The sequence below is a fragment of the Poromitra crassiceps genome (genome assembly GCF_964638095.1).
Source record: "Poromitra crassiceps genome assembly, chromosome: 1".
NCBI classification, from domain to species: Eukaryota; Metazoa; Chordata; class Actinopteri; order Beryciformes; family Melamphaidae; genus Poromitra; species Poromitra crassiceps.
This window is the reverse complement of record NC_139623.1, coordinates 46,242,852-46,270,268: the sequence shown is the minus strand read 5'-3', so window position 1 is coordinate 46,270,268 and position 27,417 is coordinate 46,242,852. Positions and strand designations below refer to the sequence as shown.

At 45.5% G+C, this 27,417-nt stretch overlaps 1 protein-coding gene across 6 annotated transcripts in view; it reads right to left on the bottom strand.

The window, feature by feature from the left end:
* The window catches only part of usp25 (ubiquitin specific peptidase 25), a 112,053-nt gene that overhangs the window by 47,857 nt on the left and 36,779 nt on the right, over nt 1-27,417 (bottom strand). For all 6 annotated transcript variants that reach the window (XM_083636056.1, XM_083636058.1, XM_083636059.1 and 3 more), the window contains exons 5-11: nt 26,361-26,523; nt 21,279-21,365; nt 19,520-19,657; nt 15,518-15,594; nt 15,299-15,372; nt 13,545-13,696; nt 4,455-4,582 (exon numbers count right to left, since the gene is read on the bottom strand). In XM_083636056.1, the coding sequence (XP_083492182.1) occupies nt 4,455-4,582; nt 13,545-13,696; nt 15,299-15,372; nt 15,518-15,594; nt 19,520-19,657; nt 21,279-21,365; nt 26,361-26,523 (819 nt within the window). The remainder of the gene's footprint in view (nt 1-4,454; nt 4,583-13,544; nt 13,697-15,298; nt 15,373-15,517; nt 15,595-19,519; nt 19,658-21,278; nt 21,366-26,360; nt 26,524-27,417) is intronic.

The following is a 27,417-nucleotide window of genomic DNA, read 5'->3' as shown; positions in this document are numbered from 1 at the left end:
GAAAAGGCGTACTTGGCGGCGGGGCAGTCCGCCGCCATGACCAACAACCTGGCCATTCTGCAGGGCTACCAGGCGGTGCTCCTGCGGGACATGCAAGGTGACCCTGCCCCCGAGCTGTTTACAGAGCTCAGGATGGCCACGGATTACGCCATGCGTATGGTAGACTGCCTGGCGCAGAACAGTGGGAAGGTCATGGCCTTCTCCGTTCTCACCCACCGCCACCTGTGGCTAAATCTTACCCAGCTCCCTGAGCAGGATAAGAGGAGGCTGCTGGGGGCTCAGATCTCCCCGGGGGGCCTGTTCGGCTCCTCCGTGGAAGACTTGGCCCAGCGGTTGGAGACGCGTCAGAGGGACTCGGCGGCGGTCAGCTCCTTCTTGCCCAAGCGGGCGAAGGGGGAGGACCGCCGGTTCCAGGTCCAAGCGCGCGCGCAGAGTCGTCCTCCGGGGCCTCCGCCGCCGCGGACCGCCCCGCGTCAGCGGGTACGAGTCTCACCGGCTAGGGCGCCCCCAGTGGATGCGCCCCACCCAGCCGCGGTGGGCCCATCATGGGTCCCACGGCAGGCCAGGGTACGCGGCCCCCGCCCCCCAAAACGAGGAGGTGCGCGGGGAACAACAGTCTCTGTTTCCTTCAAAGCTTGCTTGACGCGGGGCAGTCCCCGCAGTCGCTTAAGGTGTACGTAGCCGCGATTTCGGCTTGCCACATGGGGATTGAAGGGACCCCCGTGGGGGTGTGCCCTTTGGTCTCGCGCTTCATGAAGGGGGCGCGTAAACTGCGCCCGCCGTTGCGGTGCGTTTTTCCCAAATGGGACCGGGTTACGGTGCTGGACGGGCTAACGGGTCATCCGTTTGAGCCCTTGGACTCCGCCGATTTAAAGGTTCTGTCCTTAAAGACTGCGCTGCTGCTGGCCTTATCGTCAGGGAAGAGAGTCAGTGACCTGATTGCCCTCTCGGTACAGCAGGCCTGTATGGTTTTTGGGGACGATGGGCGCAGGGTTACGTTGCGACCTAACCCGGCGTACCAGCCCAAGAATATTAATGCCAGCTATAGGTCTATGGTAATAGACTTATCGGCATTCTGTCCCCCGCCGTTCAGTTCGGGTGAGGAGAGACGTTTGCACATGCTGTGCCCCGTAAGGGCGCTCTCGGCCTATGTGGCTAGGACGCGCTCATTACGCATTACAGATCAGCTGTTGGTTTGCTTTGGGCAAAGGGCCCAGGGCGGACCCCTTTCCAAGGATCGCTTATCACACTGGATAGTGGAGGCGATCGCGTTGGCATACTCTGCCGTGGGCAAGGTTCCCCCGGAGGGTATCAGGGCGCATTCTACGCGAGGTGTTGCGACATCCTCTGCGTTGTTGCGTGGTGTGTCGGTGAAGGACATGTGTGCCGCGGCCTCATGGTCCTCTCATCACACTTTCGTCAGGTACTACAGTCTCGACGTGTCCGGTTCGCAGTTTGCGCACGCGGTGCTGTCGGTGGCAAGAAAGTAGTATCATTGCCACTCTAATATGTCAGACGGTTAGGCATAAACGTTGCCATATGGCCGTGGTTCACCGGTGCCTTTCGGGTCGCCCTGTGGGGTGCTCCCGGCAGCAAGGTCGGTTGAATGGAGGCACTAGTGAGAGCTTGAGTTCGAAACGAAGTAAAACGTTAGGGTTGTGCTACAACCCAGGTTTTACGAGTGAGAACGAGAGCTCTCACTACCCAGCCTTGCTGCGTCGATGCGTCTCTGGGTGCGTCGGATCTCAGCTGGCTGGAAGAAATGAGTGGCGGCCCCTGGGCTGACTGGCCGTGACGTAGTCACGGGGGCAAGGTGGGAGGCCCAGTCAGCCCCAGGGGGGCACCACGTCACCTAAAGGGGCGTGGTCAGGTTTTAATGTAAAGTAATTTTTGGAGCAAAAATGACAGTCTTCCATAATGCTGCGTACGCAGCGAAGAAGGCACTAGTGAGAGCTCTCGTTCTCACTCGTAAAACCTGGGTTGTAGCACAACCCTAACGTTTTGTTACTTCATTAAGCTTAATAGTTTGTTATTACCTTATTAGCAGTTAACTATGCAGTTATTAACAGTTAACTATGCTTTTTACAGGTACCGGATCTAAAGCGAGAACAGTGCCTTATTAAGGTTAATAAATCCTTTATTATGCACTTATTATGCTTTTTGTAGGTACCGGATCTAAAGCGAGAACAGTGCCTTATTAAGGTTAATAAATCCTTTATTATGCACTTATTATTTATGGTGCCTCAATGGAGGCAGATGTCTGGTGCCTCAATGGAGGCAGATGTCTGAATGGCCAAATGGCCAGGGGAATGATTCTGAGAGATGTGTGTTTCACTCAGGGTTTTGTGTCTCTAAATGCGCTTTTTACCGGTAAATGACCGGAAAGCGGTCTAATGCCTTCATGTGTGAAAGTTGTTTTCCGGTATAAGCGTGACCCCATCATCGCGGACATTTCACCAGTTTCTAGGTTGTCAGAAGAGCGGTATGTGGCTGCTTCATGTGTGGGCGTGCCCCCCCCCCCCTCTCTGCTCGCACTCTGGCCAGAGTCCTTCAGTACAGCCCGACAGGGACACAGACAGCGAAAATGGCAGCGGCTTGAGTCTTGCAAGCCGCCCAACGCTTGTTGAGAAAGCAAATGCACGAAGGAAATGTGGAAGTATTTTGCTTACGTTGCTGACAGCGAAGGTAAGCCCCCTGGACATATCAAACAAAGCCAGTCTGTAAAAAGTGCTTCAACGCGACGCAGGTGAACGGATAAACATCGAACCAGCCAGGCTATTGCTATATGCTATTAGTACACAAATAAGCTCCGTTATCTTGTTATTGTTATCACTGCAACAAAGTGCATGCGCGCATTTTCAATGAAACTGGAAACTGCTTCATCTCTCTCGCATAGACAGACCTATCTCCACACTCTGCAAGGCTGCCAGCCAGCGCTTCATACCAATCGCTCATAAGATCGTGGTGTTTTTGCAATGTCAGCGTAGGTAATTATGATGTATATTCACTTCATTGCAACTTCAGCATGGCAATATCTGCTGCTTTACCTTAACACAGTGTGACTGTCACAGTCACAACAGCCAACCAGTCGAGTCCGCTGCTCTCGCTTACAGGCAGCAGAGCCCCGACGGCCGACGAGCCTTGATCTGTCTCTCTGTCCAGTGCAGGCTGCGCTGAACAGAGAGCACTGAGGTGTCAAGATTTCATCTCTGAGCCCTCTGATAGGCTATTGCTCGATGTGTAACCAATCAGATAGCGCTGTGGGCGGGACATTGCTCCAGATCACACAGAGGGAGCATGAACTACTGTAGAGCCGTTTTCCCACATGCGTACCGGAAAATTACCTGTAAGTCAATATCGGACATTTCCCGGAATTTCCCTTCACACCTGGGCGCTCGCATGTGGGAATATAGCAGCAAAATTGCCTGTATGTTGGGGGGCGGGGCGGCACTGCAGAGCGGGTGGGGAGTGACGTGTCGGCAAAACTCCGATGGTGAAATAAGTTTGCTTGTCACACAATAAATCACACTCGTTTGACTTAAGAGGGCATGTATGTTGTATCATTCACATTCGCTAACCAGTCTTTGAACTGAAATATTTGAAGAAGTTGGGATCCGTGTCTGAGAGAAATAGCCTGGCTGGTTCGATGTTTATCCGTTCACCTGCGTCGCGTTGAAGCACTTTTTACAGACTGGCTTCGTTTGATGTGTCCGGGCTTGCCTTCGCTGTCGGCAACGTAAGCAAAATACTTCCACATTTCGCTTCGTGCATTTGCTTTCTCAACAAGCGTTGGGCGGCTTGCAAGACTCTCAGAGCTGTCTGTGTCCCTGTCGGGCTGTTGACTAGGAGGAGGACTGAAGGACTGGCCAGAGAGCGAGCAGGCAGCAGAGAGGGGAGAGGGGGAAATCAGCACGCCCACACATGAAGCTGACATACCGCTCTTATTATCACAAGATAATTTCGCCAGTTTGCTTTAATGTGCGTGAATGATTAGATTATGCCCGCTGGAACATTAAGCAACGTGTGTACACCTCGCCCATGAGAGAAGGACCGGCAAATGACTTGACACGTTTCACACTTGTGTCCCTGATCGCGCATACCGCTCTTGTGACTGGCTCGAAACTGGTGAAATGTCCGCGATGACGGGGTCGCGCTTATACCGGAAAACAACTTTCACACATGAAGGCATTAGACCACGTTCCGGTCATTTAGCGGTAAAAAGCGCATGTGGGACAATGGCTTAGGAGAGACAGAGGCTTCTTCCAGCTGCAGCAGCCCCAAATTAGCGAATGTTTTTATTAAATTATTATATCGGCAAACAGCCAATGAAAATGCCGATACAGATAATCGGCAAAATGCTGAATATCGATGCCGATAATCGGTCGACCCCTAATTAGAACACTCTCTTCTACTCTAATCTATATACTGATGACCAGTGCTAAGATCCCCATCACCTGTCCATGTAGATCATAGAAGGGAACTCAAGCTTGTTGTGGATCTTCTCAGGTCGTCCCAGTGCTTGATTGAACTCAAATCTGGACAGTTCAAAGGTCAACACAGGGGGGAGTTCAGTGAACCAGTGCTGAAAGAAAAGAAAATGTTGATAGAGATTATTTATTTATACATTCTGGCCACTTATACTCCTGGTGTGAAACTGAACCAAACCAGCTGAAAAACTAAACAATGTATCATTTTTGCATTTGGTGTGAATGTGGAACCGGACTAGGCTGGTCTAATAACGCCATAAAACCTATGAATAAATTTTGTATTCATTTTATAGTGAATGAATTAAAATACAGCTAAATTATAATATTCCCCATTTTGCGGAAGATTCCACTTAGAAAACTACTGCTTTGGAAGTCTGAACCAGATTTGTTGCTGTTGTGTTAGTGTGTTCGTAATAGAAGTAGAGGGACAGACACCCGAGACATTACAACATTAATGTTATCTGGCAAACAGACACATAGCCTAGTTGCACTGTGACAGCCAGGTTATGTGCTGAGAGCCAAGCCTCTCTTCACACAAACACATCAATCACAGTGTATCTACGTCTAGACACCATGGAAAGAACACACAGTTCTTCAGCACAGTCCCCCCCCCCCATCATTTTTGTAATTTCTTCTTTATTTGGTTAGTAAATAAACTCACCACCAAAGTCTACAGAAAACATGGTCATTTTACATCTAAATTGTTGCTTTTTGAGCATCAATTCACACCGATGGTGATTCCCATGTGACATGAACGCAGCCTCGCTCTTACTCTATCTCTTATGCTCTCTCCCCATCTTTTCCCCTCTCCCTCCTTGTCTAGGTTATTCCAGGGGGCTGGGTGCCATGCCCATCTGTGTACTGGCCTGGTAATTAGCTGCTCACAGCTGCTGTGGGACAGCGTGGGCAAGGCTACAGCTAACCAGAAGTCCGACTGGGACTAGGAGGGGGGTGTCACCCTGTGGAGAGGATCCACCACATAGTCCAAAACTATTGACCAACAATGTCTCCTCTCAAGGGCTAGACACACCGGGGACAGTTGAAAGGACTAGCGGGAACAAAGGCAGACTAGGGACTTTCCCAAAGGCAGATCATTGTGTAAATATCTGTGTATTGGAATGATCAGATGAAGTTGATGAGCAGAGCGTTTTGTGTGTGCCCTCTCTTCTCCTACACTGCTTCGCTACCAGCTGACCAGCCAATCAGAGTGATTTCTCTCATCGACGGCCCGGCTGGAAAGGCCGCCAACTAGTGCCAATGGTGTGTGGGACACACCAGAAATACTAGGGCGACAGACGCCCAGACATGGCCGACACCGATTAACTCATTGAGTGCCAGCCACTTTTGGAAAACGGATGCTCCCAGTGCCAGCCCTTTCAGAGCGTTTTCAGTGATTTCTCGAGGCCCACAGAATATTGTGTGATATTACTATGTAAACACCGAACACGCCCAAAGAACGATGAGACTCTCTTCTATCATCAGCAAAAAAAAGTTTATTGATATCATTTTCCGTTCTTTAGTTATCAGCCGGAGAAGATAGGTTGATTTCAGCAAAAACACGTTTCAAATTAGAAGCTGAGATAATGAGCCTTTTGTGAAATGAAGCATTTCAAGCACATCACTAGGGATGGGTACCGAACTCGGTACTTTTACAGGCACCGACCGAAATACGTCAGTACTGCCCCGTACCAGTTCACATAAAAACGAACGGTACCTAATTTCGGTACTTGAACGCATCTGAGTAATAGAAAGAGAGTGGGTAAAATATAAATTCCGACGGAACCTTAAGGCAACACGCGAGAGCACGTTACGTCAGTACGTCACACACCAACATCAACAAACAGGACCACCCGAAAATGTGACTACACTTTACCAAGATAGACTCAGACAACACTGGCTTGCAACATTTGTGATGTGAATTGCAAAGCTGGCCAGGGAAACACCTCAAACTTGAGGAAGCATGGTCAAACACAAGATATATTTAGCTAAATGCTGAAGACTGTAACGTCAGATAGGCTGAGGGTGAATGAAGCAGATAGCCTACCGCACCGCATGCTAACGTTAGCAGCACCTCCTCAGCTGTAACGTTGAGAGAGGCATCGACTTCTACAACATCAGATAACGTTATTTAATTAGCTAGCGTTAGCTGGATAAGTTGTTTCACTGCCGTTGTGGTTGTTAGATAACGGGGCTTTTCACTGTAGAGATGCTGCGATCCGATCATGTGATCGGATATCGGCGCGATATCAGCCAAAAAACATGGATCGGATCGGATTCCAGCGAAAATGACCGATCCAAGGCTCCGATATAAGCACTCCATTCCATGACTCCGCTCCAGGATTTCTATCCAGCATGCAGCAGCAGCAGCAGCAGCACACAGAGGCCGCGTTGAGCCTAGGATGGCCAGTAGTGATGCGCGGGTCAGGTTTTTTTAAGGCCCGCCCCAACCCAACCCATCATTGGAGCCAGCCCGCCCCGCCCGCCCCGTTAAAATATCTGAAAATTCCGAACCCAGCCCAACCCAGCAGCCCGCAACGGCCAATTTAATGTAATATGTCTCCGGACGCAGGAGGAGCACAGCAGAGCTTCCAAGGTGTGCAAAGCAGCTAATAACTGTCTCTCTCCCCCCTCTCTCTCTCTCTCTCTCTCTCTCACACACACACACACACACACACACACACACACACACAGACACTCACATCACATGCTGCCGTGCGCGACAACAGTTGTAGCCTAGGCCTGCTCTGGATGAGTTGCGCTGCTGCTTTCATGTCGGTCTTTCTTCAATTAATCCATGGTCTTCAGATAGCGCGACCGACTACGCTTCCCCAAAGTGCGGATGGCGTGACCGCGCAGTGTTTCAAATGGAGGTAGCAGGTAGAGGTAGGCACTAGGCAGGCTACAGAAACAGTTCTTATTCTTCCCCATTTCTTTTAATTACCTCATGCGCTCTCAATTGGCCATGTTGCAGTAGTAGGCTAAACGTAGTAGTGCAGCAGGTGCGCACACGGCTTGCAGATACGGCCAGACTCGCTGTCTGATTTCTTTTAATTACCTCATGCGCACTCAATTGTTCACAGCCTACTCACGTTGCAGTAAAGTTGACAAATAGATCACAGTCGAGTCCACAACAGAAAATCTGCGGTGGCATTATATGGACACTTCAAATAATAATTACAGCGAATAATCCTTCCAAAATGTTTGTTTTGAGAGCACATAGGCTACCTCATTGAAGCGTTTCTTTACTCCATGTAGGCTATAGAGAGTGCAGCAGGAGTCTGTCTGATTGTGTGTACCTACATGTGAGAGAGAGTTAACGTCTTTAAGGTTAATTACTCTGCGTGTTTCATTGCTCTAAATTATTTAATAATGTTGCTTTGTCACGGGCCATATCGCCCAGCCCTAATTTGATTGTTATGTTTTAGTTTTACATCAAATGAATTAGATGAACTAAATCGTTTACGTACTATATTACCAAAGCACACACATACATACCTAACCCTAAAAATGTTTGTTGCCTGCTAGCTATCAGACAGAATAGAGAGACTTAAATATGTGCTGTATCGGTATCGGATCGAAATCGGTATCGAAATCGGGTATCGAAATTTTGATCGGAATCGGATCGGTTTTGAGCTAAAATATCGAAATCGGATCGGAATTGAAAAATCTCGATCGCAGCATCTCTATTTCACTGTCTCCACAACGACTGCAAACGTTACTACGTTAAACGTTAACGTTACTCTTGTTGCAGTAATTGTCAAGGCTTCAACAGAACGTATTTCCTCAGCCTGTATAGTAGCTATCAACATGAAATAAAAAGCATTTGAGAGCTTAAACCCGTGGCTTTTTATTTGGAAGGGTTACATTTGCCATAATCTTTATTAACATTTCTTAAAATGCATTAGAATATTATATAAAGCCAAAGGGTTAAGCTCTCAAATGCTTTTTATTTTATGTTTCTATGTGCTACAGAGCCTGAGATATGAAGGCTTTAGTGAATACCGACGGCTCTCTCTGAGAAGTTTGGATTTTTCTTTTTACAACTGTAATTTTTTTTGTTATTAGAGCGTGTAAAGTACCGAAAATGGTACCGTTTTGGGTACCGTACCGAATTCCAGGTACCGGTATCGTACCGGTATCGGTTCAAATGTGAACGGTACCCATCCCTACACATCACTGACTCTGAAGCTAATATTTTCTGATGTAGTGACACCTCAAAAATAAACAAAGGAATTTTGATGGCAAAATAATATTTTTTAGCTGCAACCAGCAGCGCTGGCCTTCTTGCTGGTCTTGATTTACTGCTGGTGGGCATCAGATATTCTAGCTTGTGTTTTGCCAATCTGTCCTTCGAGCCTGCTGTCTGGGTCGGTACGTGTTGTATGGTGCCCTGCGTGCCCCACCCCCCTCAACTGCAAACTCCTCAGTGGGAGTGTCTCTGGTGGCTCTCTGATGCATGTTTGCTCTGCATGTTTCAAAGTGCGCTACACCCAGCTCTATTTTCACATCATTCCGCCGTTTTTGTTCGCCGGCTCCCAGCGCTTCCAACTGAGAATGATTTGGCTTTTCAGAAAGACGCTGGTGTCGTGCTCCTTTTCTGGCAACTAATCATGTGGATGGGCTATCGCAGCGGAGATGGAGGGGCTCAATTGTGGCAGCAGATTGGCTGATCTAATCCGGAGAGCACTGTCGCCACCTAATGGGTCCGTAAAATAGCTTCTACACCTTCAAAATCCCCCATACTTTTAGAGATAATGCATCAGGCTTTGATCCACGTCCCACCGTCAAAAAACGCATTTGCCGTCTTTAGACGTCATTGGCACTCTACGTTACTATTTGAATTGACGTCGTTCGACGTCATTGGCACTCAATAAGTTAATCAGCTGTATGTGTCTAGCCCTGTAAGTGCTGCTGGTAGTGGGTGACTGATGACTCCTTTGTGGAAGAGTACATAACTCAGTAATTATTGTGCTGCTTGCTAAAAGCAAGGCACAATCTATAAACTCCTATTTTTCGATCTGCCAAAATTTTGGCGCATAATAACTCCAACATTTTTCACACCACATGCAAGACCTGAAATCGTGCGGCTCATTGATGACAGGTGTGCTATGACTTTGCTAAGGGCTTTGTCAAGCGGTCTGGTCTGGCTATTCGCGATTAAGCGCAATTTTTTCCCCATTGACTTGAATGGGGTTTCGAAAAATCTGGCAAAATGTTGCATTTAATTAGCTGTAGCTCAGAAACCATACCATCTAGAGCAGACCCGGGCAACTGGCGGCCCGCGGGCCGAGTGCCTCCTGTGTGGCCCGTGCTGGAATTGCAAAATATATATATATATATACTGTATATATATTTTTTTTTACAGTGCACCTGAATGCAACATGCAAGATACCCGCTGAATAAGTGTCCAAATGTTCATGTAATTCTGGCCAATACTCCACTTCTGTTATAACATTTCAATCTGGTATATGGAATATCTTTCAATACTCTATGGCTAAAAGGCTAATAATCTCATGTGTAAGAAATGACTGTTCTACATTTAAGTAAAAATTCAAATAATTAGGCTAACTCATTGGTTTTGGATTTATTTAGCTTCAAGAGTGCATTTTTGTTGGTGTGACCTTCAACACAGGCTTTGAGAATCCCGGGCCACTTACTGATACTTACTGTATGCTTAAATTAACCCACTCATATTCTGGTTTATTTCAAGAAAAACATTTTGACTAGTGGAAATTCTAATTGGCTGGTAATTTTAAAATCTAGCAGCCATATTGGCAGGTGGTCAAAAAAGTTAATTTCAAGCCCTGTAGGGAGAGCAGGTGGTGACATAGGAGTGAGTGAGAAAAGGATCAAATATTGGTGGTTAAGACTGAATAATGACATCACAACTGTTAATTTAAAATGAGTTTTTCCTCTAAACCTGCCTTCAAATGCCCAAAATTCTTCGCGCTGACGCCGTTCAGCCCCCAGCAAAATCTGGCCCTCTGGTAGCGAGGACATTTTTTGTGGCCCTCTCTATCATCAAAGTTGCCCATCCCTGGGTTACGGCATGACAATATTTGTTCGGCCCTCTGCAACAATCTGGGTTTCTCATGTGGCCCCCCATGAAAAATAATTGCCCACCCCTGATCTAGAGTTACCAAACTTGGTAGGCAGGTTCACAGAGGGGCCTTTTAGTATGGGTGAAAAGATTAGACCAATTGACTTGATGGTGGAGCTATAACAGCCCTCTTTACGTTTTGGTCCATAACTTTTGAACCGTAGGGCCGACGACAATCAGTTCCTTTTTCGCTGGATTCCTTGGGGCCTTACACATCTAATGATATAAGCCCCGCCCATTTCCGCCTAACTAGATTTCCCGCCATTTTGAAATTTTGCGATTCCTCCAAATTTTGTCCACACTTCACTAGGGATGGGAATCGAGAACCGGTTCTTGTTGAGAACCGGGTCCCAGTGGATCGATTCCTTGGAATCGTTAGCCAACGTCCTGAACGATTCCACTATCGATTCCATGCGCGATGACGTCACACGCTGCGACACGCACGCAACGCAGCCTTGTTTTGTTTCCAGCCACCATGGCTCTAGGCAGAAGCAAAACGATGACCACAGTGCCACTTGCAATGCTTGCAAAACCTCTATTTCGTCAAAGGGGGGAAATACTAGCAATATGCAGAAACATTTGTCCACACAGCATGCAATAATTTTGGAGGAATGTCACGTTTTTGATGTGCTACGGAGTGACGATAACATGGCTAACAGCAGCGCGGCTAACGTTAGCGCGTCATCTGTTAATATGGAGAGTAAACTCCTCCAGACCCTGTCTATTGTGTAAACCAGATTTCACCAATACTCCATTTCCATCCATTTAATTGAGAGGATGATGACGTTCAGAGTCAGACTGGTTCAGGGGCTGGTAGTCGCTTTGGGTCAGAGGCTGCAGCGAGTACTTCTTGTGCAGCTCTAGGCTAGAGCCTCTAGCCCCTCCATTCACCCAGGCAGCTGGGAAGAGTAAAATGACCGAGGCGAGGGTAAACGAATGTCCCCGAGCAGTGACTAAGTTTGTCTGACATGCCAGCTAAAGTAAAATGTCCAAAGTTGCATGTTGTCATTCTAACCACTAGTTCTGTTTCATTCATTCCCACTATATATTTTCTATGGGGAGATGACAAAGATGCTCAACCCAAAATACAAACCCCCAAACAGAGCCAGTTTAACAGACACACTGATCCCTGCTTGGTATGGGATTGAAAAGAGCAATCTGATCTCAGAGCTGAATAATAATACATAATTATAATAATAATAATCTAAAAGAAAATTAATGTTAATAAACCCGTTTGTACTCTTTTTTTTTTCCCCCTTGCCCAATGAGAATCGATAAGAGAATCGATAAGGAATCGGATCGATAAGCAGAATCGAAAATGGAATCGGAATCGCTAAAATCTTATCAATTCCCATCCCTACACTTCACCAAACCAAAACACACATGTGTGGACTGACAAACAGAAAAGCCATTTTGCGGTTTTTGGAAAGACCACACCGTTGCGATAAAATCGACTTCAAAAATGTTCTGTGGGTGGGGCCTATTTCACAAAAATCGCCATAACTCCGGAACACATCGTCCCATGCTAACCAAACTTGGTACAGGTGTGCAGGGCTGTACTCTGAGCTGAGGGGGAAAAATGTGTAATTTCGCCTATAGGGAATGCTATAGCAAAATTAAGTACCTGGAGCTCACAATTCTTACCTTCATCGTGCACACACACACACACACACACACACGCACGCACGCACACTTCATTTTCTTTCTGGATTTGATATTTCTGATTTTCACTGAAGGCACAGGAAGCAGTCTGGGGAGAAATACATTGGTGTTTTATTTTGAAGGACGGGAGGAAGTGCTGATTCATTGTAATTCTGTCCAGCCTTACTGCTTGTATTGACACTTGACCTTTTGCACATGCACGCAGATATTATAGATATCAGACACACCTCTATTATATACCCCCCAGGCTCCATGTCATAGTTCCTCACGGTGTCATTCTAACCTGCATATGTTTTGAGCACCTGGCTGATCTCTGTGAAAAAGCACATCCAAAAATGTGCTGGGAGCAGGGATCAGGTGAGATTTGACCAGAGAAATCCAGTTTAGAGGGAAGCTCTGAGCAGGAGAATTGCATGCTGGGTCGAGAATCGCTGGGGTGAGGAATGGTCTATTTGAACAATATTTGAGTCCCTGGTCACTCTTAGGCTGTTTCAAACTCAAAACACAGCTTCAGCACCTCTGTGTAAAATACTACATCACCCCTATGATCAAGGAAAAGTTAGAAATGGAGGTAGAACCGCCATTTCATTGATGTGTTTACACAAATGCTGCCTTCAAATGCACTGGGAAACATCACTTCTGTGCTTGATTGTCTGTGTTTGATCACAAAGCTGCAGCAAGCTCATGTTTGAAGCTACAGTAGAGAGAAGCATTTATACTACATGATAGGATATGGTCACGGGCAGGGTGTTGCAAGGGAGGCGGGGCGTCGCGAGGACAGCAAGCGCAATTAAATTTTCGTTAGCAAATTTAGCATAATCTAGTTTGTACTTGGTTTGCCACTGCACTATTATGATTATTTCCATGGCCCATTCACCATATTATATTACAATATAAAGATGAATAAACATATTCATGTAAACGTTTCTTTAGGTCAGTTTGCATCCATGTATTTTCATGCCAATTATGATGCATCAAATAAGAAAAGTTGAATGTAAACGACAAATATTTATTAAAAAAAAAGTATTCCAACATCAATATAAAATAAGTCAAGTCAAAATATCATTCTCAATTTGTTTTCAGATGCTTTCCATTTTTATCATGGATGTGTTTTTGACTTCACTTGCATTAGCTACATTCAGGACACCAATTTACTTGCTTCTACCTACATGTAGCTGTGGGAAACACTTAATTGAGATTATATTTTTTCCAACATATAGGTTGTTTGCTCAAAATAGCTGGATGGAAACATAACCACTGTGTGTGTGTGTCTCTCAACCCGCCTTGGCACTGACCTCCTGTCCGGACCTGGCAGAGTTCTCTGCCGAGTGCAGGGACTCGATCTCGCCCTCGATCATTGCTGCCTCCAGACACTCATGGAGGTCCTTGAAGCCATTCACCTGCAGGGGGTACTGCCCAAACATCTCTGTGTTCTCAAATTTTTTACCTGAGGAATACACACACACACACACACACACACACACACACACACACACACACACACACACACACACACACACACACACACACACACACACACACACACACACACACACACACACACACACACAGATGAGCAGCCATGAGTGACACAGTGACTTCATTGAAAGAGATTTGGAGAAGAAACAGTGTGTACCTCGAGGCACCTTGCATTCCCTATTGTCACGTCACGTTACTTTGTGAGCTATTTTGTGAGTCTTAAAAACTGTGAATGCGCGGTCACGTTAATTCTGGAGCAGTCACTGTTTAGCTTGGCTATCAATCAAGTCACCATTTTTGGGTGATTGGCTAAACGTTTGCGCATGTTAGAGGGTTTGGGCTGTGATTAGTTGAGACCTGGCTAAGAGGGCGGCCTTACCTAGCTGTCAATCATCTTTTCCCCAGGAAGCGGGAGATGCTTGAGAACAGAGAGACACAGGATTGTGAATGAGACAATGGAGCACAAATGGCTCCGTGAGCAAGCGCATGGTGACAGGAACGTTTGCCATGTGACGTCTGATGGCGATATATGGATGAACTAATGACTCTTTTCGCCTTGAAGTGAACTTCAGTGGATGTTTCACCAAGTGTTTACGTTTGTAGCTAGCTTCCTGCTCGTTGGGGAACCATGCCCAACACGACAACGGCACAAACTGGCCAAGGGTGTCGGCCGAGCAGAGACCCGCAGAGATGGAGCTGGCTGGGAGCCGAGGTGCCCGCGACCGGGAGAGGCAACATGGGTCAGTGCAGAGGACGCTACGGGCAGAACTACATTCAGGTAAAGCCTGCCTTCATGCTAAGCTATGGTTATTCATGCTAACTCAGCCCAAACAATGTACATTTCTAGTTTGCGGTGCCGGTTTTGAGTGTGATAAATGAACGTAACCCCTAGACTATAATGGAGCCGGAATATTATGATAAGAATAGATCAGATAAACGCACGTAACAGTATTATGCAACCTACTCCTTAGAGCGGTGTCCTCACAGTGAGAGCAAGGAGGAGAGAGATGGAGAGCACCATATGTATGAGGCCTGGGGAGAAGTAGGTCAGGCGTGAGAGAAGCGCCGGAAAAGCAGAGCGCTTGAGAGAAAAAGCAATAGGAGCCATTTCACACTCGTTTGCATCCAAGCTGATTTTCACTAGTTCAGCAGTCGCTCACTCATCGTGAGCGACTTGAACAGCAGTACAGGCCTCTTTGTATCGAGTGCTGATGAGAAGTCACAAAATGAAACAGGGGGTTGGAGGGGAGTTGTTTAGCGGACATGCAGATGAGGCATTGAGGTCATTGGATGAGCAGAAGTGTCTGCTGGCCCGGCGTTCAGTGGCTCTGGGCCAGTATTGTCATGCATAATAAGCGCAATGTCAATCAGCCGTCAAGGTCTTCCCGCGATCAATGCAGCTGCCCTCTTCCTCTTGTACACGGGCCACATCTCATTAAAACAAGGTCACCTTTCATTACCGGGGGCAAGGACTCGCCGGGCCATGTGCTAATCCTCTCTCTCGCTCTCTTTCCTTATCCCTCACTTTCTCTACCCGTTTGCATTTGAACAGAGTTCCACCTCGTCTCACCTTCCAGGACTCCCACAGCCAGGAAGCGTCCGTAGAAAAGCTCCACCATGGGGTTCTTTGGCTTCTCACCCTCTCTGACGGAAACAAGGAGAGGAGGTCACAAACACACAAAGAGGGCATCATAACGCTCATTTCATTTCCCGTTTTGCACACTAAAACCCACCATGTGTCTATTTCATATGGCCATTCTGGCACTCAGTGCTATAGGGTGTATCTTACCTGTCCTCCTCGGCCTTCATCTGGAAGGCGTCCTCCAGCCAGTCCAGCAGCTTGTGGGTGAACTCGCTCACATCCTGCTGTTGGGCCAGAGCACCGACACAGACAGACATGAGCCACTTCTTAACATGCAGTGGAATCCGTATTATAACCAGCTCCTAGCCGGTTGGCCTGCATGTTAAACAACAATTAGCCGGCCTACGCGCACTCCCGCGAGTCCGTATCATATTCATCTCGGTCCCCGGTATAGGAACCGCATTATAGCGAAAGCGGCTGCTGTTTAACTCTGGCAGCTCATGATCCAGATCATCTACTGTTATGTGAGTGGGCGCGTGGTGGCACTTTACAAACCATTAATGTCCCATCATTATTTTCATGAATGGACATAGCGTTAGTTACGTGGCTGGATTATTTGGAAGATAGCCAAATTAGGTGAGTAAACAACTAAAAGTTGAATCCCCCATCTGCCAGTTTAAAAATGCAACAAGGAGATGATAGCCTACTAGAGTTGCGCGATCTTGACCTCAGTCAGATCGTCAATCGCCACCCTTTGACATCGCCAATACATGATGTCATCGCATAAGCACATGGCTATATATTATTATGGATGTTAACGTCCATATTAATTAGCTTCAGCTGCGCTCTTGCTGTAGGCTACTTTGCTAACTTAGCATCGATGCTAGCGGGACTTACCCAGCTATCGTCATTGCCTGCTTTTACTGCTGCTTGCTGGTAATAATCCCATCATTCCCATGTCAGAAAAAGTCTCCAGATTTGTCGCTAACGTTAGTCTCTTCTGAAGTTTTCTCGAGTTGGATGCAGCCAAGTCTATTGTGTGAGGCAGCCATTTGAGGCAGGCAGTGTTGTGTGACTGTGCGTCCACACTGCGGAGAGGAGAGGAGAGGAGCTGACTGACTGACAGCCTATATCGAGACATAGGCCTAGCCTAACTTTTGTGGATAGAAATAAATTTAAAACTAGTCAGATATGACTTGAATGCCACTTGTAAAATAAATCACCCACAGTGATTGATGACGGTGCGACCACTATTTTGACTGCGCTCATTTTTGCCACAATGCCACCCCTCGTTATTGCCTGAATGGTTGGAATGGACCCTGTTAAAACGGCATGTTTTTGAATGGAGTTTGGTTAAAGATTCGCTAAAGCTGTTTCCTATCACATTTCTTGTTATCGATACATGCTACCGCCCACTGGCAGAAAAAATGGTTCATATCCAGTTGTTTCTAAACAAAGACCCCTCATGTTTAAAAAGGTAAAACCGGAAAATATCCTGCTCTGGCTAGCCAGAGATGATCCTGACTTCATGTTTAAAAGCCACTATTAAGACCAGTTACGGGGGTGCGTTTTGGACAGTCAAACCCCAGGACTTTTCTACACCACGGACCAAGCGCTCAGTTAAAACCAGTGTTGTGTCTGTCATTTGCTGATATAGACTAAAGTGTGGATATGAGATGACTGGTCTTGGCAGAGGAGTTCACAGATTGCTGAACTTCGAAGGGAACCTGCAGGCCTTGAAGCCACTCTCTCTATAGTCCTGTAATTCAGGTCAATGCCTTTCCAACCTGACTAATACAGCGAGGAGCTACATGACTGATGAGTACAGTGGCCAGAGGGCTCAGACCTCAGTTAACCTACACAGAGACATTCGCTTTGTGCAATTGCCGGGGACAGTTTTGGGACATTTGTCATATGAGCATTACATTACAGGATATTTGCATACACAGGCTAATTCCTGATCAATATTGGTTTTTTGCAGAGTTGCACAGGGGTTTGTGAGTTTGGGGATTAACATTTATAGACATGAGAGGTTAAGTGTCTCAGAATGGAAAGAGCAGAGTCAGCAGAACGATAATGGAATTGAGGGGTCAAGCTTCCTCTGAGCCAAAAGGACGAGACACAAAAAGGGGTTGAAAAGGTATTAAAAAAGGTGTGCTGCAGATGAAAAGGTATTAAATCTATCAGGTGTGCTGCAGATGCAAAGATATTAAATCCCTCAGGTGTGCTGCAGATGAAAAGGTATTAAATCTATCAGGTGTGCTGCAGATGCAAAGGTATTAAATCCCTCAGGTGTGCTGCAGATGCAAAGGTATTACATCTATCAGGTGTGCTGCAGATGAAAAGGTATTAACTCATTGAGTGCCAATGACGACAGTTGTCGTCAATTCGAATACTAACGTAGAGTGCCAAAGACGACGATTGTCGTCAATTGCGTTTTTTGACGGTGGGACGTGGATCAATGCCCGATACATCTCCTGTACAAATATTGTAGCTATTGGAGGTCTATAAACCTATTTCACCAACCCAGTAGGTGGCGACAGTGCTCTCCAGATTACAGAAAGGTCCGGAAAACAGGAGGAAAAAGCCGTGATCAAAGAGAAACCGATGCATGCTGCAGCCAGAGCCATATAGATTGCTCTGTCTGCAGCTGACTTTGTCTGTGAACCGCAGTCAATCCGCGCACCCAACTGAGCTCCTCTGCCTCTGTCTGTCTGTCTGTCTGCATAGTTTCTTCACACGATTAGCCGCCAGAAAGGCAGCACCCGACGCCGAAGGGCCAAACCTTTCCCTGCAGTCCGGGTTGGCATTTCCTTGTGGCGCTGGGAGCCGCCCGGCGCACACAAACGGAGCGCTCCGAAAATAGACTGGGTGCGTGAGGCTGTGTAGTGTGGGGAGGAGTTTGCAGCTGAGGGGGGGAGAGGGGGGTGGGGCACGCAGGCACCACACAACGACACGTCACTACATCATAAAATATTATCTTCAGACTCAGTGAATGTGCTTGAAATGCTGCATTTCACAAAAGGCGGAATAACTCAGCTTCTAATTTGAAAAGTGTATTTTTGCTCAAAACAGCCTATCTTCTCCGGCTCATAACTAAAGAACGGAAAATGGGATCAATAAACTTTTTTTTGCAGATGATAGAAGAGAGTCTCCTCGTTCTTTGTACGTGTTCGGTGTTTACATAGTAATATCACACAATATTCTGTGGGCCTCGAGAAATCACTGAAAACGCTCTGAAACTCTGGCACTGGGAGCGTCCGTTCTCCAAAAGTGGCTGGCACTCAATGAGTTAAATCTATCAGGTGTGCTGCAGATGCAAAGGTATTAAATCCCTCAGGTGTGCTGCAGATGAAAAGGTATTACATCTATCAGGTGTGCTGCAGATGCAAAGGTATTAAATCTATCAATGTGCTGCAGATGCAAAGGTATTACATCTATCAGGTGTGCTGCAGATGAAAAGGTATTAAATCTATCAGGTGTGCTGCAGATGCAAAGGTATTACATCTAGCAGGTGTGCTGCAGATGAAAAGGTATTAAATCTATCAATGTGCTGCAGATGAAAATGTATTAAATCTATCAATGTGCTGCAGATGATGCACTGCGTGTGTTCCAGTGGATAAAGGGGGGAGACAGATGTCACCAATGCAGCTCTACACTCACAGACCTGGCTCTTATGGAATAATTTATGTTTGCACAACTCAGATGGTCACTGCCCGACTGATTGAAACATTCATATAATAAAACATACTCACAAAAAGGAATTGCCAACATAGAGAACTACTTAATCTTACCTTTATTAGCTGTTGTTGTTAAATACTTCTATCTATGCATCAGTTATATATTATACCTTTATTACAGGAGAGTCTCACTGAGAGCAATGCTCGCCTTGCGCACACAAGTACAACCACAGTCTGATCTGCTGGCCACTGAGCAGCTCCACCGGAGCGGTTGGAGCAAGGGCCTTGCTCAAGGGCACCTCAGTGGTGGGAGAGGAAAGCACTGCTTTTTCACTTTCCCTACCCAGATTTATCCTGCCGGTCCTGGGGATTGCCACCACTGCCCCTACTCAGTCTGACTCACTCATATATCAGTATACCACCCTTTCCACTTGCTTAAAAGCACCACTGAAGTTCTCCTCACTGGACAATGCCATTATTAAGTGTAATGAAAGTAATCAGGCCTAGCTTATGGTTGGAAGATGCTTACCTGCTGTGACTCGCTGGACTTGAAGGCATCTTTGAGGATCTCCACAGCGCGTGACGGATCCACGTACTTCCTCTTGGACCCCACCATGAGGGAGAAGAGGGTCCTCAGCTCCTGCATGAAGGGCAGGTTCCTGTGCTCCTGGTTGAATAAATGTAAAGTGTTCTAGCACACCTGCTTGGTATAACTGACTCATAGAAGATCTCAAGAGAGGAATTCCATTTTCACAGCAGAATAACATATGACATAATAATCATACTACATTGGTGTGTGTTTAATGAAGACAGTGACACACACATGCAGCACGTAGTAGGGCTGCATGAATGCAATTTTTGTACTGAATATTATGACTGCAATATAAATTGCAATAGATGAGGGCTCAGCTTTTCAATATATCTTTTTCCATGCTTAAATGGCAAATTCTAAGCGCCTACTTGTATAGTATATTTACCTCAATATACAGTATGTTGATAGTATAGTAAAATGGTTATAGAGAAATTAGAGCATCATGGTGAAAATTGACAGCCCACATGTTATCAATGACATAAAACACAACCACTATGGGACACAAGGGGTTGACAGTGTCTGAGTTTGACAAATTAAATATTTTTTTTACATGCAACACGATTTGTACGTTCGTTTAGGAGGCTGTATGAAACACTGCGCTCAATTCAAGGCAGTTTCAATATTATCTTCTATTTAAATTAAATTATTGTTCATTTTAGAGACAGTTGAACAATACCAGCACAGTGATCTGCTAATGAAGATCATAATGAGAACGAGGATGGAAGGCAAAGTCAAACTTAACACTCCATATTGAGATTTGTTAACAGTGCCGGATAGGAAAACACTTGTTTTGTGCTGTGCTGGCGAGTCAGGGATGCTGATGTCAAGATGAAGGACCTAATCTCTAGTAGTCTCTCTCTCTCACTGTGGGAACACATGGTCAGTGATTAAGACTTGAGGGGACTGAGATCAAGAGATGACTGCCCTGAGCCATACAGCCAGGGCAGAGGCTTAGACCACATTAGTTACGGGGCACCAAACCTATGGTGGGCTCTCTGTAGGGAAACAAGGGCACCACCACAACATTTTGACAAGATGAGTGTTAAATGTAACGTGGACAGCGGCTAGGCCAAGTTAAGCAGCTCAAAGTTGGCCAAACCGCTGCAGCAATTGAAACATACTTTTAATTCATGTCTATGTGTGCAGGTAGAGAAATGCCAAGGCTCCATCAAATATTTAAGAGGACTGTCAGGGGCCAACGCTAAGCCTGTGTGACCTACAGCTGCTGAGTGGTGCCTTAACATTCTACATCAATGTCATCTTGGTGGCTCATGGCTCTCTGTAAACGTTCAAGCCTTCTGGACTAAAGCCCTGGTAGGCTAGGGCCGCTAAGAGGTCAACTGGCCAGACACAAAGTCCCGCATGCAGGGGAGCGGATGAACCGGCATCAGAAGACATCACACTCTGGCAAAAAGGACAATTCCAGTTATTTTCAAACTGGAGTTTTTGCCGTCGTGACAATTGATTGCGTTCAAAATTGCATCACTTACTTCACTGAGGAGCTTTACATTCCTCCAGTCTCTCCACAATACACACCCACAGGGTCAGAAAAATATGGCCCAGGTTGAAAATAACTGATAATAAAATAACTAATAACTATTATATATCAGAAATCTGCGATGCAGCCCATCGCCCATCGCCCAGGTGCACCTAGTGTAAAAAATTAGTCTCTGCTAAGGATGGGAGGGTGTCTCACCTTCTGGTTGCGGGGCAGGTCCTGCACCCTGGCCGGGGGAGAGTAATGGAGCACCAGCCTCTGGAACTCCAGCAGGTTGAACAGAGACTGTGGGGGAGGAACAGAACAGGTCAGTAACATCTCGTGATAAGGCAGCCTTGGCCCAGACACGATGTGCCATTGTCTGATATGACATGATAAAACATCACGCAAACTCTCTCTTGAAAAATCTGGTGTGGCCTTGCTCACTGTCAAATACATACTTTACAGAACATGACGTGAAACTTTTTTATTTACAAATTGTTAGGATCCACTCATCAAATTAGCATACTTCCAACGCAGCAAGCAGCATAAATGTAAAATGCTACTGCAGTGCACACCACAGTCTATTTTTGTGGAAGGGGGAGAACAGTATTAAAAGTTTCAATTTTATTTGTCTCAAGACAGCCATTTATTTCCCTATAGACATTTCGTAAAATGCTTATAAAAATAGTTTTACTTGGTCAAACCAAACAGTTCAGATATATTTACGTAGAAACTGGAGAGACGAATTAACATTTCACTCAGACCAAAACATAAAAAACTGCAGATTTAAAGAAAATATTTTTTCTATGTTTTTTTTAAGTTTTGGCGCGAAATGTACTATGGTCTCTCCCGATTCTAAATATATCTGTGAAGTCCGGGACTTCCACGTTCCGACTACAAAAATACGTCATCCCTGGGGCTCTCTATAGAGACACTGCATGAAGTGTATTCACTTCCATACACCAGTGTCATTTTCCTCAAATTAAAATATAGCTAAAAGCTGTTGTGTGGTGGGCTGCGCAGACAACAAAATAAAGAAAAATCACCAATTAAAGTTTTTTTGTACTCCTGAGCAAAACAAGGAAGCCAATGGGATTTGGTGAGAGGAAAAATGTGGATCTAGCTGTCAAGGAAGTAAGTTGGAGTGTTCATCTTCCGTATATATGTATATATGTTTCCTCCCTTTTGGGCGTGGTTTCTGAATGATGACGCGCTCCGCAGTGTCTCTATGCTCGATTCTATGCCATAGAGCAGTGGTTCCCAAACTGTGGACCGCGAGGCTCCGCCTATTGGTCCACCAGCGCACTGCAATTATAATTTATTTTGTTATTTATTTTTTACAGACAAGAGTTTTTACATACATTAACCCTGAGGAGTGGGTTTGGGCCGACTTTCGGAAATATTATGATATTTGGGAAATATCATGATTTTTAAAATGTACTTTCAGAGGCTGTAGTGGGCACAGTTTTAAAGCCAGTGTATCATATGAAACTAGAAGACCTAAGGCATCGATTGGTACCAACCATGTCATGCTAGCTTGTTGTGTATGTACCTTGCTAGGAAGATGGCTAAATAATGCTCCAAATTTAGGCTAGATTTCAGCGAGGGAACGGGTCCTGTTTTTCACAGCCATGTGTGTGTGTGTGTGTGTGTGTGTCCGTTTTGATCCAGTAGCCTTATGTTGTCATTTAGCCTTTCTGATGCTACTGTATAGCTTGTTTTCAACCACGTGGTTCCGATGACGTCGCTGGGGGGCAGCTCTCCCAGAGCTGCTATGGAGAATGGAGGAAAGTGAGTATGTAAGAGGGTTGGATGCCACTCCACGCTGCAGGTATCGACAGAAGATTGCAAAACATATAGGATATGATACAATAAACAATGAAGAGAAGACATTTTTCCAGCAACTTGTCAGTTTTCACTAGTGCTTTCCTATGTAGCCTGCTGCTGGTTGCCCCGCAGCATGATCACGTGGTTTGCAAACAAGCCAATGGTCAATGGTCTCGCCCCGGTGGCCATCTTGACGTGACGTCACCTGAAAACAACCTATTGCATGGTTAAATCCGCAAAATGTATGTCTTGAGACAAATCAAATTGAAACTAGAGCCCGACCGATATATCGGTCCACCGATATTATCGAACGATATTGGCCGATAACCGATACATGTATATCGGTATCGGCCGATATTGCAGATACTGTATTTTTTTTTTTTTAAGTTATAGACAGCATGTTGTGTATATTTGATCTTTTTCTTAACTCAAGTGATATTTTATATTTGTTCTATTTGTGTTTTTCTATTTCTAGTTATTTATAATGATTAAATTCCCAGTTCAGTTTAGTTTCATTGCATTGATGTCATTTTGGACAATAAAGTTTATTGACAAGCTGTAAAATATCTAACCTTGCTTGCAAGATGGATAACCTCGCGAGATCAAAAGAGATTCTCTCGACGTATCCATCTTGTCGTGCACAGGCAGTTAAGATGATTGGTCGAACCATGCCGGCCCGACGAATCAGCGGCAGCCGTAGGCGGGCTCAGGCTCGTCTGGGCAAGTAGTGGGTACATGGTCTTTGTAGTTCTTTTCACTCGTCAACATGGCTGCCGCCGCGGAAGTGACAGGCAGTCTGAATGGAATTGAATGTAACGTTCCCAATTCTATGTATTAAATTCTAAAAAACGACCCTCAACATTTGGGAAGGCTAAGCCACACAACTAGTTCGTTATAATCTAACTAAATGCTTCGAAGGTGACTTTACGACCGTGAGGACTCAATCAATGAATACCACGGAGATCAGGCACAGGCACCTTCGGCGATTTGATTGGTTGAAGTTAACACCCACCAGCGGTGATAGACAGATGGGTCATCCAATCACCTGCCAAGTAGCTTGGAAAAAGTGCCCGCCTCCGTCAGCGGGTCTGGTTACTGCATTCCCAGATCGACTGGTTTAGTGAAACGTATGTGGAACTATACCGTCCATCTGGCAGCGTCAGGTTATAAAATATCCTCCCTACATTACATATCTCAAGTGATGTCAAGTCATATCTTTGTCAAGTGTTTGATATTTGAGGGATCATTGCCAAAAAAAAAGTAATATAATTGGTGTAATATAACAATATCGGCCGATATATCGACATCGGACTTTTTTTACTCCCTAATATCGGTATCGGCCTCAAAAATCCAGTATCGGTTGAAAGCCTCGTCTATGGGGTTTGTATTGTATGTTCTCCTATAAGCAAGACAACATTAAATTGTGAGAATTTGACATGACCTTTGTTCCATATCAAACAGATTGGCACATACTGGGGCCTTAACAAGAGCTCATCATAGTCGTTGACTACAGTGTTTTAGAGAATGATCATAGAAATAGATGAGTAGAATTGTATGGTCAAAAATGGAGAGAATGCACACCATGAAATCTCAGCGAGGTGCCGGTGACGGACAAGAATCTATAAGAAGAAAAGAAACCGCACACTCTGGCTCCGATGCAATGAATTTAATAAAAGGACCTTTTATTAAATTCATTGCATCGGAGCCAGAGTGTGCGGTTTCTTTTCTTCTTATAGAATTGTATGGTCGACATAGTGCTGTCATTTTCTCTGTTGTATGTGAAAGTGAACAAAAAAATAGCTCTTAAGCTCTTAAGATGTGGAAATCCAGTAAGGAACACAGAAAGTTGTTTACTCCGTTTTTGTCACCTGCTTTGAGTAAATGGAGCAGAGGGGTCAGGTTGGGGCTGTGCCCGGGTGGGGGTTACATTACACACAGGAGCCAGGCAGCATGTGATGGTGTATCCAGTGTTCATCTGGGATATTTCAGCTCAGTTCACATTCAACCACTGATTCTGCCAGGATACAACAGACTAATGGCATTTGTGATGGCGGGACAAAAAACAACACCAGCACTTATTTTAGATGATCCCTTATTCATAGCGACTTAAGATGGCTGCAAAAGAACAAGCTTCAATTACTGGATCACCAAAATTACAAGCAACCGAAAAGAAATGAAATGAGGAATGTAAACGTCAGCGGCCTCGCAATATTCCTGTGACCACACAAAGATTATGTCAGGGAAAAGTGCTATGAGAAGAAACAAATGGATGGGACTTTCAGAGCCCAATTAGAGGAGTAGAGAGGTTAACATTCAGAAAAAAGGCTCACTTTAAAGTCTAGCTGAATCCAAAAATGATTCTTATTTTATTTTAGTTCAAATACCTGGGTATTCAGTGCACGTATTTAAATGGTAAATGGCCTGCATTTATATAGCGCTTTTATCCAAAGCGCTTTACAATCAGTAGGTACATTCACCCATTCACACACAGATGGCATGCAGGCTACCACGCAGGGTGCTGGCACACCATCGGGAGCAATTTGGGGTTCAGTATCTTGCCCAAGGACACTTCGACATGCAGACTGGAGGAGGCGGGAATCGAACGACCAACCTCTTTTATCCAAAGCAATTAGTGGACGACCCGCTCTACCTCCTGAGCTACAGCCCCCCACGTATTTAATAATGCATGCCAGGGGAAAATCACAAAAATCTATTTAGTTTGTCATATTTTTTACACATCAAAAGTTCATTTTTCAAGATTTCATTCATAACAGTAATCTACAGTTTGCTGAAGTCACCTAGTACTATCAAATTTCAACAAATCATATCACGACATGGCAGCTGTCAATCAATGTTCATTTCAAGGAGCAAATCCTCCGGAGAAAATGGCTGCCTATCTTGTAACCTTGCAGAATTTCTAGCCCATAAACGAACTAATAACTTGGCCAATTGTATGTTACATACAAAATAAAGCAAACGGTAATGTCTAAGAATGCAAAGAAATGTAACTGGCTCGTTAAACTCGCATTCCAGGATAACGTTAACGTAAGGGGAGAATCCAGGCGGGCAGGCAGCACTCATGCATTGGATTGTCCACTCCACTCCACAACACACACATGCTGAATCCCACTCGATTTGGGGGCGGAAAACGCCAGGATTGACCAACAGCATATCCAGTCCCCAGAATTGTCAAATCAAATCATCGAATGCTATGGCCCGCCTCTCCACCCTCTGTCATCTCAGACAATATTTGTTTCCAGTCTGAAACGTCTCCTCCGACCCAAGCGCCACTTGGGTTCCGTTGGGTTCACCTCGTCTTTAAGAAAAGATTGTTTGTAAAAGGCTCCATTTAAAATTTCATATTGATCAGTTTGTGTTTGTGTGTGTGTGTGTGTGTGTGTGTGTGTGTGTGTGTGTGTGTGTGTGTGTGTGTGCGTGCGTGTGTCTGTGTGTATGTGTGTGTGCATGTACCTGAATGACTGCACTGAACCAGCAGGTGTTGCCGACATTCTTCAGTCCCACAGGGCAGTTGTCCATCCTCTTCCTGTCATGGGGGTTGGGTGAGTCGTTCCACACTTCTGTGTGGGTACGCTTCAGACTTGCCTTGTTCTCTGCTATGCTGGCCTCCAGAACTCTGCACATCACAAACGCATCCAAATAAAGCAAGTTATACAATGTTCTCTGCTATGCTGGCCTCCAGAACTCTGCACATCACAAACGCATCCAAATAAAGCAAGTTATACAATGTTCTCTGCTATGCTGGCCTCCAGAACTCTGCACATCACAAACGCATCCAAATAAAGCAAGTTATACAATGTTCTCTGCTATGCCGGCCTCCAGAACTCTGCACATCACAAACATATCTAAATAAAGCCACGTTATACAATGCCTCCCTTAGGGTTTTAATCAAAGACTGAAGTTGACATTTATCGGTTGGCCGTCGGTGTCAGGCCATCATTGAGACACATCACTATGCGAATCAGTGCACAAAACCTTCTAATTTTTAAACTTCAACTCATCTGATCATTCCAATACACAAATATTTTCACGACGACGTGGCCTTTGGGAAAGTCCCTTGAGCCTGTCGCTGTATATCAGCCATTTAGTGTGGTTTCTCCTTATTTTTCTGCCTCTTCCCTTCTTCTTCCACAAGCAAAAGACCAGGCAAGGGCTAACAATGCCAGTGTCATTTGTAACCTTTTATCAGACATATTGTCGAGTAGAAGTAGCAACAGTCGGCCTTCATTGCAGCTAGTTGTTTGACCAGGGTTTTTGTTGTATAGAGGAATTGTTGGCAACCCCACAAAGAGGTTTTAGCCCCCCCCCCCCTCCCCCATGGCCCCAAAGGCCTGAAATATTTGACTTCTCAAAATCAAGCATTTTTACTAGGATGTGCCCAATTAGTCGGTTAAACGATTAAACGTCCGCTACCCTCGCTAGTCAGCACCAAAATACTAGTCGGTTAAACTAATAGTTAGACTAGAAAAGTGCACTCAGTAGAGTGCAGATCTCCGCCAGGCACCGCTAT